Source organism: Pygoscelis adeliae, unplaced genomic scaffold (genome assembly GCF_000699105.1).
Source record: "Pygoscelis adeliae isolate BGI_AS28 unplaced genomic scaffold, ASM69910v1 Scaffold130, whole genome shotgun sequence".
Lineage (NCBI taxonomy): Eukaryota > Metazoa > Chordata > Aves > Sphenisciformes > Spheniscidae > Pygoscelis > Pygoscelis adeliae.
The window spans coordinates 4,572,684-4,584,582 of NW_008824031.1; the positions used below are offsets into that span (position 1 = coordinate 4,572,684).

General features: G+C 39.8%; 1 protein-coding gene across 1 annotated transcript in view; it reads left to right on the plus strand.

Moving 5' to 3' along the window:
• Window positions 1-1,402: 1,402 nt before the first annotated feature.
• Window positions 1,403-11,899, plus strand: part of WARS (tryptophanyl-tRNA synthetase) — a 31,468-nt gene continuing 20,971 nt past the window's right edge. The window contains exons 1-4 of the mRNA XM_009328069.1: window positions 1,403-1,435; window positions 1,894-1,949; window positions 4,770-4,976; window positions 6,069-6,278. Of these exons, the coding sequence (XP_009326344.1) occupies window positions 4,863-4,976; window positions 6,069-6,278 (324 nt within the window). The 5' untranslated portion in view covers window positions 1,403-1,435; window positions 1,894-1,949; window positions 4,770-4,862. The remainder of the gene's footprint in view (window positions 1,436-1,893; window positions 1,950-4,769; window positions 4,977-6,068; window positions 6,279-11,899) is intronic.

Here is an 11,899-nt window from a genome sequence, read left to right on the forward strand (position 1 = left end):
ACGGGGATGGGGCCTCGGTGAGAGACCCCGGCGGGCGGGAGAGGGGCTCGTTGGGCGGTTGTTGCCGCCCCGTGGCCGGTGTGGGGCGCTGGGAGCGGGGGTCTCTGCGGGCCACATTCCCTCCCTCCCTCCTTCCCTTTGCGAGACGTCGGTGCTCGTGAGGGCTTTTTCCTCCGCTCCGTGCGGGGCCGCAGCCCCCGTGGCTACCTCGCCAACGCGTCGGGAGAGAAAGCTCTTCTCCCTGGGGAACGGTGGAGGGGGTGAGTCCTGGCCGCTGGAAGGTGCGGCCCAGCCCAGGGAGGGCAGAGCGGGCGTTGCCCTGCCCAGGCGTGCGTGCGGTAGGGAAGTGTGGCAGGGCTCCAGGGTTAGAAACGTTAGCTTGCTGGTTAATTTTTTGTGTGACCGTTCCCGCACAAGAGCTTAGCTCTTAACAGCTGTAGTATAGTAAAGATTCATGTTGGGCTTTCTTCAGATGAGAGTGGTAGAGTGGTCATATTATCATCTCAGGGAATCGTCTTGCACACTTTTATTGTATTTTCATACATAAATTGATGATTACCATGACTGGGAAGGTGGGCCTACTATAAAATGCAGCCTATGTTGGAGTACTTCTCAAGGCGTGTTTCACACGACATCTGTGTGCATACTACCTGCTTTGATTTCACTTTCAATTTTTTGTTTTATTTCCAGGAGGCAAAACAGTTTTCAGGAACATAGGTGCTGTTAGACTTAAATTCACATTCTTTCATTCGTTCATGAAATTTTTGGGGGGACTTTTGATTACTGTTGTCTTTGGAAGTCTTGATGTACCTTCATGCAATGTTTGTCACAAAAGAGCTCTTAACGTAATGTGAAACCCTGTTCTTTGATTCTCAGGTCTCTAACTTACCAGATCAGATAGCAAACAGTGAAAATTATTATAAATCTGTGATTGTCATCCGACTGTAAAGAGAGGAGAATACAGTTGTTTTCTGATACCTATGCCAAGGATTATTTTTGAGCTTTGTCTCATGACAATTTAATATTCTGAAACAGTCGCAAGAGCAGTAGCCATTACAAGTTACCATGCATTGTGCAGATAGAAAAGGCACACAACTCTTGGCTTTCAAGTTCACGTTGTGAAACTGAGGCTTTTAAGTTCATCTTAAACTCTGGTCCGAAATGTCCTAGTAGTCCGTTCTCAAGTTCCCGTGTATCATTTTTTTCCTCCAAATCTGTTTGCATATGGTATCTAATGTGTCTGGGGCTGTTAGTTTTTATAATATCAATAAGAAAACAAGAAGAAATGTCACGATAATATGCAGAATATCCAGTAGTTTCTTTTAAATGGTTCACAATTGCATTTATGAATTTCAAAAGATAAAGACCTAAGTTCCATATTATTGAATTCCTGGCTTGAATTCCACCAGCAAATGTGGAACTGGACAGTTCTGAGGTAAATAGAGATAAGTTTTAGGTAGCAGTCGATGTCTTTTGCATTCTATAATCATAATATCCTCATCTCTTGTTGCAGTGACTAAATTACTTTTGCTACTTCTTAATGAAAATACACCTTCATTTGGGATTCTTTGCTCAGCTTAAATCCACAATATTCCAAACTTTGAAGAGTCTTTCTGTTATAGTGCTCTCCAGTATGTGCGCTCAGTCTCAGCTGTGACATTTCAGCCTTTCTGAATGGAGGCAATCTATCAGGAAGAATGTACGTTCAGGAATTAAGTTAAAACACTAAGTCACAATTTGTTCTACACCAAAGAATAATTCTTGTTTACCTTTTCCTATTTTGTAAAATTTGAAGCCAGTAAATATAACTGGCATATTCCTACAGAAAGGATGTGTGTTAATCTTCATAAACATTTTCTCATATGAATTTACTCCATATACTTTCTTTTCCAGTTAAATGTCTTGTGCCCATAATAAAGAGGAAAACACTAGTATCCAAATAAAAGAATGTAAGTAAATTGTAGGAATACATCAGAGAATTGTTTGATGTGCTTCAAATTACCTCTTTAAAATAACACTGTCAAACTGCACATAATCAAGGTTGAAGGGATCGAGATTAGGTTAAAAACTGAAGTATTACTGGTAATACATTAGTCAGTCTTATTTTAGTCAATTATGTAATCTAACTACGGTATCACTGTTAATAGACTGAGCGAATTAGCAAGTGGATGTATACACTTCTCGGCTTTCTCAGGGTATTCAACTGAAGCTGAAATCTGGGAATATTGCAGCTGTTTGACAAACAAAGCCTTAATGATAGATATGTTTTGGTAACCAGCAAGTTACCAAAGCAACCTTCTTAAGTTTTCTTTTACAGTGGCAGTTTAAATATATACTGTGTAAATATAACCAAGGTTGTGATTAGGCTGATTATTTTGTAGAAGGAAGGCTTTGAAGTACTGCTGGACAGCTAATGCAACTACTATTTGCTTTTGTTTCTTCTTTTTTAATTCTGGGAAAAGGGAGCCAAATGAACGTGGTTTTTTATTAATAGCTTTTATGATTCTCTTCAGTTACATATGTATCTTGTAAACTCCATCTATTCCTGCTTCATGCGTAGCAATGGATCAATAATATGCCAGCGAGTCTCTCCAGAGAGACATAATCCTTTGCAAGTCAGCAGGACTTTACATGGGCACAGAGTTCTTCCTTCATGGCCATGGGCACGGCATGACAGAGAATGCTTAGGGTGAATGCTGTGTTTCCAACACACCACTGTTTGCAACTCAGTATGAAGTTAATTTGCTCTTACAACTTGCATTGCGTTTGTCACCATCACATCTGAATACAGTGCATGTAAAATAAGCATCAGTTTATGAATTAAGATGACATCACTTTCCTCAAGAAAAAAAGCTGTACAATAGCTTGGGTGATTGCATAAATCGACCATGTCAGATTGTGAGGCAACACTTCACAACCCTGGCCAAGTTGCAATGATAGTTTTCATGGAAAATTTACCTTTCTCTCAGTTCCTTTTTTTTCATTAGGATCTGCACTGTTATCTTGTTTTAACAGCCTCATGTTTTATGAAATTCTTTTATAATTCTCTGTATGCTTCTCTGTGTACCTTGTTATTGCGGTATGTTCATCCCAAATGGATTCAAGAGAGTTGCAGTTTCACTTACCATGTTGTTTTTCTGACAGATGGTGTCCTCCTTACCCGTTTTTAACACTTGTTTTCTTCTATGTAAATATGGCAAGCTCACTATAACCAGAACCATAATGGTTTTAAAACTCTTTTCGCATATCAATTAATGCTTGTTTATCCTCAGTTCTGAATATTTAAACAGCATGATGCTTGAATCTTTACAAAAAAATGATTCAGAGCATATGTACTTCTAAAGACCTCATAATTTTGTACAGAGAGCTGCTGAGCATGAATAATTTTTGAAAATAACCATTTCTTAAAATAAGGAATTCTGCCTTTGCAGTTGAAATGAGTTTTCACTCATGGTAGGTTGATAACAGATTCACCAGATTTCTTAGACATAAATAAAACTCTGGTTTTAGATCAGAGATTATCTGAAGACAACTTATCAGGTAATTTTAGAAAACTTAGAGGAAGAAATTGCTGGGATACCATGAATTGCTGTGCCACCTTCATGGGAGGCATATGTAGTAAAGTATGAGTTCATTCAGTGCAATCCATGTTACAGGAGTTTCCTGTCTTGGAAATTACTAAGAGTTGTTCAATGTATTCATTAAAATTAAGCACAGCAGATTTTATTTGTAACGGTTTAGATTATAACTGTTGGGACAAAGATCAAGATATTTCTGATGTAGAGTGAAAATTATTTTAATGCATTTGACAACAGAAACTGTATGCTTACTTAACAATTTAAAAGCATTGTTTAACTTTCTGTACTTTCTGTGTTAGTGTACTGTAAACTATGCAGTTGTAGTTTTCCAAAGTCTTGGTTGCTGTTAATTAATAGACTGCTAAGAAGCTTTCAGATGATGTTATTGTTAATATATACAACGTTATAGATGTTAACCTGGGAGAGAAGCCCCTTTGTGGAAGCACGGGCATGCTCTGTGCTAGGAAGCTCCAGTGATCAAGGTATATGTTGGACATAGGAAGACTGCTGTGTTATTGTTCTCGGCCATCTCATCATCTTAAGCTATCTCCGAGGGTTATTTTTCCTACGTACTGCTGAGAAACAAACAGTTCATTAAATTTACGGCCTATTGCTTACCCATGGATTGATTGTTCTTTAGAAAGCAGCGTTTCTCACTAATCATCAGTGTGTTTTGTAACCTCTGAAGGAAAGCAGTAAAGAAGATGACTAGGCTTTTCTCTGGTATATCTTTCTTTGGGCTGAAGTACTATATTACATATCTTAAGACAAAATTCCATATGATAGTTATAAAAATTTCATTATTTAGAATTTGATAGGGTATCAAGTAGCACAAAAATTATAACTAATCAGGAATCAGATAACCTCTACCGGCTGTTCTGAGATGCTCTGAATTGTACATATATTTAATTACTTTTACTTCTGTCAGGAGTTTGACTTTGAAAAGGTGTTCTTGTGTTAAATATGTAGACAAACAACATTGAGTGATCTCTCAATTTATTTGGTACTCTTGTCAGTCTCAGTCCATCTCTGTATGAAACTGAAGCTCATTGTGTTAATGTCTCCACATCTATCAATCTGATATGAATAGAATTAGGTATGGGGTCAGTATAGTTTTTATATTCTTATTCTGTTCATCTAATCTTCAAGATATACATGAAAGAATAAAACACACTATTTTTTGCCCTGCAGTTCTCCTTCTTGTTGCTGCTGTTTTGAATCTACAAGCCAAAGAATTGGAAGACGTTGAATTGTAAATAAACAGATCTTTTGCAGTCTGGCAAAATGGCTGATAGTCCAAGCTGTGATTTGAAAGCTCTGAGTCCGCTTCAGCTGTTTGAAAGAGTAACTGAACAAGGAGAGAAAGTCAGAGCACTGAAAGCAGGAAAAGCGCCAAAGGTATTTGAACCCATACTTTTTCAAGTTAGGTCTGTCTTTAAGAGCGCTGGAGAATATGATTGTTCTGAGATCTATTTTGTATTGTAGTAAGAAAAAAATTTTGTTAAAAAATATTGATGTCCATTTTGTGAACTGTGGACATACCTGGAGCAAGGTAGTCACTAGCAAGAGCAAAGTTGTTACTGCTGAAGTAAGAACAGAGTCTCGTAGGCCTAGAAGTCTGCTTCAGCCAGTTGCCGAGCTACGTGGTGGGATCCAAGGTATTTGGTTTTCAAGTGAAATTTATATCACTTGTATTCTGCCCTGGTTTTAGATTCTTTGTTAAAATCTCTTTCTCCGTGCATTATTGTACACGTTAGCAAATATGTCTTCCCGTAACTGTACTGACAGTCCCTGCTTAATCTCCCTTAATTAATTTAGTAATTTGCCACTAATTGCAAGTTCCCTATTCTGTCATCACTATGTCAGCAAAGAGAGCTCAGTTTTAATATGGGCTCTCTTAGTGTGTTGCCTGTGGGAGTAAGCCTTGAAAACTGGGAGTCGAATAAAGTGTTGATCTATTTATTGCTTGCATGAGATGTTACAATAGCTTTGTATTAAAAAGGTGATAACAAAGAAAGTTGTAAAGAACTTTTTGTTCTAGTTTGTCTTCAAGTCTGTCAATAAATTGTAATTAATAAATCATTTTAAGATGAGCCACTAAAAGCATTGTAAATTAAATTGGATAATAATTTATATTATATTTATGTATCTTAGAAATTTGTGCTTAAAATGTTTATCTTGTTACACATCTGAAAAGCAGGCAAGCATTTTTTTTTCCTCAGGCAGAAATTGAAAAGTGAGACAGAGGTGCTTTAAATATCTTGGCAATGGTGATGCTCTAAATTCTGCCGGTTAGGAAACCGTCACCTGCTATTTGCTTTTCTTTTACCTTTGGCAGTGATGCTGCAAATATGTAAATAAAGGCTTAGAGTTTATGAATAATGCAATTCAAGTCAAAGCATGGATGCAGGATTTTGAAGGGTTGGGACATTAATGTAATTGTCTATCTTACGTATGTTAAGTCAAACAGCTTTTTTTTCCTTTATTCAGGATGAAATTGATGCAGCAGTGAGGATGCTATTATCATTAAAACTGTCATATAAAACAACAACAGGGCAAGATTATCAGGCAGGCTTGCCTCCAAGAGATCTTGTATTAATAAACAATGGTACAACTAAAGAAGAGGACGAGGATTTTGTGGACCCCTGGACTGTGCAGACATCAAATGCTAAGGGCGTGGATTATGACAAACTCATAGGTATAACTCTTTCTTCACTGCTACTAAGGAATTTATGTCAAGTGATCCTAATGACCACAAAAACAGCAAGGGATCATAACAAATCCTGATCAAAATTATCATAGGTATCATTTAATTTATGTCTAATCTTAGCATGCACATGTCTAAAGAATTTGCTGTAGGAGTTGAAAATGTCCCAGGCAGGGACCTCCTATGGAAGACTTAAATACTTTACAAAGAACTTTTCAGGTCAAAATAAGTTTTACTCGCAGTTTGTTTTTTGGCATAAGAACTGTTATTAGAAGTTATGTTAGTGAAGACACTGTGACTGAGTATCTGCATCTTCAGTGGCTGTGATGCAGAACAGCTAGATCCTAGAGTATTCTGACCAGGCTGTAGGATTCTTCATACCATCTCTCTGCATCTGCCTTGACTTCCGAATTAGGGAGAGCAGGGATGATCCAAAACTAATGCAGAAATCTATAAGTGTAATAACTCCTTCACAAGACACACTATCAAGCAGCCAAGTGCTAGCTGGGATGAAAAAGATGCAGCGCATTTGAAAAACATGCATGTAATGGAAATTTTTTTAGTCAGGGATGTTACAAAACTTGTTTGTAGTTTTGTAATTTAAGAAACAGGGCTTTAGTTAATTTCCTTATTTGTTTTACAGTCCACTGTTTTTATAGCTTGTTTTGAGTCTAGCATAGAAACAGGTGAGAAGAACTATTCATGAATTTTTACTGGTTTTGCCCTTTTTTTAATTATTGTCAATCCAATTCATATTTAGTACCTCAGTGAAAATTCTTTAACAGAGGTACATTGCTGGTGTCTGCTTAGTAGCTTGTTTCTCACAATAGAACATACACCTTTATGTGGCAGTAACCATATATTTGCTTTTGGGAGCTCAGCTGCTAGTGTCAGCAATTCTGTGACACATTATTATGACTCACAATTCAGTGTGATGTTATTGTAAGATCATGTTAAATGTATGTGCAGAAGGTACTAGGAGAAAGAAAAAGTTGGAAAGGGAGAAGTGTGCAAAGAAAAGTGCATGGGGAGGTTTAGATTGGATGTTAGGAAAAATTTCTTCACTGAAAGGTTTGTCAAGCATTGGAACAGGCTGCCCAGGGAAGTGGTGGAGTCACCATCCCTGGAGGTATCTCAGAGATGTGTAGACATGGCACTTAGGGACATGGTTTAGTGGTGGACTTTGCAGTGTTAGGTTTGTGGTTGGACTTGGTGATCTCAAGGGTCTTTTCCAACCTAAATGATTCTGTGAAAAATACATGTCAGTGGGGGAGAAGGAAGAAAGATAATTGTTAGAATCTAGAAATGGTCAAGATCTCTCATCATCTTCTTACTTGTGTAGGAGGTATGGAGAAGGTTTTTTGTTTTTCTGGGCGGGTTTCTAAGTCTTGTACAATAGTGGGAAGAACAGAACACTTGTGTTGGCACAATCTCAAGGTCTTTCTGAGAATGACTGGCATGACTTCATTGTCATGTAAATCAATTCTCTAAAGCCATGCTAAAGCCTAACAGCAATGTCCTTTTTTCTAGTAACTGTTTGTGTATGTGTGTCTATGTATGGCCTTTTGATCTACCCTACAGTGGTGAGTTGGGCTGAAGAATTTTTACTTATTTACACTGCTAGCAGATTGGGGAATTTGGTGGATGAGTCATTTTGCTTGTTCTAAGTGATGTGTTGGAAATTTTTCAGAGAAGAATGCTAGCCTAGCCACTTCAGGAAGTGAAACAGTTACTGCTTGTTATTGATAAACTTCCTCCTCTTCCTCCCCCTTTTAAAAATAATAATAAAAAGTTTTGTCCAAGAGCTTGACATCTGATAGGTCTTACCATAAAGGAAATTTTTGTGCCACCTATAATCTGTTTATTTACTAAATAAACGTTTATTTAGTAAATAAACAGCCCATTTCTCCAGCCTGCTGTGGTACCAGAGAAAGTTGCCAGTATGTTTGTGTTTACTCAAACATAGAAGAAATGAAAGTCCTAAAAGCACAATGTAATTGAAAGGGGTATTCTTCTCAAATGGTTGTCCTAGACGTGCACTTCAGTGTATGGTTACACAACAAAACAGCCTAAAGATATTCTGGGAAGAAAGGTTCTGCTAGCGAAGTACCAGACGTGAACATCCCTAGAGAATTTTCTTTTTGTTTGAGCATGAGCAAAGAGCAAGGGGATGAGTGAGAAAGAGCTTTGTCTGGTAACCATGCTGATACTTCAGTGAGCTGAATATCGCCAGTGATACAAAATGGTTGAAGTTGGCGGGGCAGATCATCTAGTCAACTCCCCTACTCAAAGCAGAGTCAACTAGAGCAGATTGCTCAGGACCTTACCCAGTAGGATTTTTAATATCTCCAAGGATGGAGATCCCACAACCTCCCTGGGCAACCCATTCCAATATTTGACCATGTGCATAAAATGAAGGTTTTTCTTACGTTTAAATGGAATTTCCTTTATTTCAAATTGTGCCCATTGGCTCTTGTCCTTTCACTGGGCATCACTGAGAAGAGTCTGGTGCTATCTTCTTTACTTCCCCCCCGCCTCCAAATCAGATATTTATACACATTGATAAGGTCCCCCTGAACCTTATTTTCCCCAAGCTCAGCAATCCCAGCTCTCTCAGCCTCTCCTCCTATGACAGACGCTCCAATCCTTTCATCTTCATGGCCTTTTGCTGGATTTACTTTAGTATGTCCATATCCTTCCTATACTGGAGCCCAGAACTGAACCCAGTCCTCCAGATGTGTCTCATCGGTGCTGAGTAGAGGGGAAGGATCACCTCCCTCAATGTTCTGGCAGTGCTGTTCCTAATGCAGCCCACGAGGCCATTGACATTTCAATGACACAGAGGTGCACTGCTGGCTTATGTTCAATTTCTTGTCTACCAGGACCCTAGGACGCCAAGGTCCTTCTCTGCCAAGCTGCTTTCCAGCCAATTGGCCCCCTGCTTGTACCAGTGCACAGTTATTCCTCCCCAGATTCAGGACTTTGCATTGCCTTTTGTTGAACTTAATGAGATTCTTGTCAGCCCATTTCTCCAGCCTGCTGTGGTCCCTCTGAATTGCAACACAACCATCTGTTGTATCAGCTACCGCTCCCAGTATTGTTTCATCTGGGAACTTGCTGAGGGTGCACTCTGTCCCATCATCCACACCATTAATGAAGGTGTTAAACAGTATTGGCCCCAGTATCAACCCCCTGGGGTACATGACTAATGTTGGGCTCCAGCTGGACTTTGTGCTGCTGGTCACAGCCCTTTGAGTCTGGCAGTTCAGCCAGTTTTCAGTTCATCTCGCTGTCCACTTTATCTAGTCCAGACTTCATCAGTTATCTATGAGAATGAGATGGGAGAGAGTGTCAAAAGCTTTACTGAAGATGAGATAAACAATACCCACTCTTCTTGCCTCATCTACTAGGCTAGTCATATCGTCATAGAAGGCTATTAAGTTGGTCTGGCATGATTTCCCATTCATAAATCCATGCTGTCTACTCCCAGTGACCTTCATGTCTTAAATAATGTTTGGGAATGGTTTCTGTGATTATTTGCTCCATCACATGCCCAGAGACTGAGGTGAGGCTGACTGGCCTGTAGTTCCACAGTTCTTTCTTCTTGCCCTTCTACAAGGTGGGAGTGGCATTTGCTTTCTTCCAGCCCCCAGGAACCTCTCCCAGTTGCCATGACTGTTCAAAGATTATTGAGATTGGCCTCGTTAGTAAAGTTACTGTATAACAAATAGTAGGTTGTTAGTTTTCTGTATGCAAATATAATGTGGCAATGGCAAAGAAGAAAAGTATATAATAAATTTTCAGCAAATGCAAATATGCTTTTGAAAATGGCAGCTCTCAGGACTTCTTATGTACAGCAAGTTGAAAGCTGTCTTTTGGTAAAACCTGGAACACTGGAGATCAAAAGCACGCTAGGAATTTTTTTAAAAGCTTGTTAAGGAGTGGAGACTGTGTCCTTGTCAGAAGCTGTTTAGGAAGGCAGATTCTTAGTGGATAGAAAAGGTCTCTGTAAGAGGAATAAGAGGAAATAGGTAGGGAAAAATTATCCAATTTTTTAATGGGAAAGATGAAGATGGACAAAGAAAAGGGAGTTATGCAGTCTGTGAATGTTTATTAAAGATATTTACGCATTTCCAGTAAAGTGTTCTATATATCAGAGAGCTTTTAATCACTTTCTATGACAGTATACACATATTTCTAGGGTGGCTAGCCCCAATTAGTCTGGGGCATTCTCATGTCTTCTGTTTCTGTAAGATTAGCCTCTTACCAGTTGCTATTGTTCTGCTGAATCAAACATTTTCATGTTCAGTTGGTCTCTTTTTAGCATTCATCCAGATTATAATTACTCTGACATTTTGTAATGCATTTTATTTGCTAGGAAGAAATTAATTCAGTAATTAAGGTTTGCTTAGGACAAGCAGATGCGGTAATGCTTGGAAAACATACAGATTAAAGCAGCGATTGCTGAATCGTGAACCAGCATTCATCTTTTTTAGTGACATTTATTTTAATGGGTCAGTGGATGGGCCTAGTGCTTCCCTTACATGATATCCTGCTTCATTCACCTGGAATGAATGAACAATTGTAAGCAGGAACTTGTTTCCCATTGGATAATGGTGCATAATAGGCCTAGTTTTCCCTCCCATTTAGTAATGAATTCCTACTAACTTCAAGTTTACTGACTATATACAAAGCCTTGTAGTAATGCTGTGCATAACAGTAATTCTAGAAGAAAATGAAATGGGTGTAAGAGAGTCTGGAACAGCAGAATGCTTACCTCCAAGTTGATGCTCAAATTGGATACATTACCACTTTTCTCTCCTGTCAAGATTGAGTCTTTCCTTCAGTGGGGGTTCCTGATTTTTGTTTGTGAAAGGCTATTCAGTGAATAGTTCACATAACAAACTTAAACACACATCCCCATTTTCAGCCAGAGTGTAGGAGAGGAACTCCCTGTACTCAGGGTTTCTCAGCATCCTGGTGCTCCAGGGTGCATGTTGGTCTAACTCTTTTGTCCCATCCCTCATAAATCCCTTGTGAGCACTGCAGCCTCAATGATTAGGATGGCCATGGTTTTAAATAGTCCTTTTTGAGATGTATGGAAAGCCTTGATGGACTTTGAGGGTCAAGGCTGCGGCTCCAGCTGGGGGGTCTGCACCATCTACCCCAGCGGCAGCTGATGCCTCCACGCAGACAGAACTGCTGAAGGGAGAGGCTGCAGTGCAGACCTCAGGCTGCAGGAAGCACCTAGACCTCTCTCCTGGGGCAGGGACGGGCAGCAGACCTGCCTGCAAAAGGTGTGACCAGGTGGAGGACCTCCTGCAGCAGGTGGCTGAGCTGCAGGAGGCGGTGAGAAGACTGCGTAACATCAGGGAGGCAGAGAAGGAGCTAGATAGCTGGTTCCAAGCGCAGTCTGCAGCAGACCTGGCCAAACAGCCAAAAACTCCCCCACCGGCACACGCAGAAGGGAGTAGGGGGGCCAATAATGCAGAAGAATGGACGGTTGCAAAGGCAAGGACCAGGAGGAGGAAGAGACTTCCCCCGAAGCCTGAGGTGCCCTTGCAGAACCACTTCACTGCTCTGCAGGCCGAAGAGGAAAGTCCTGTCACACCAG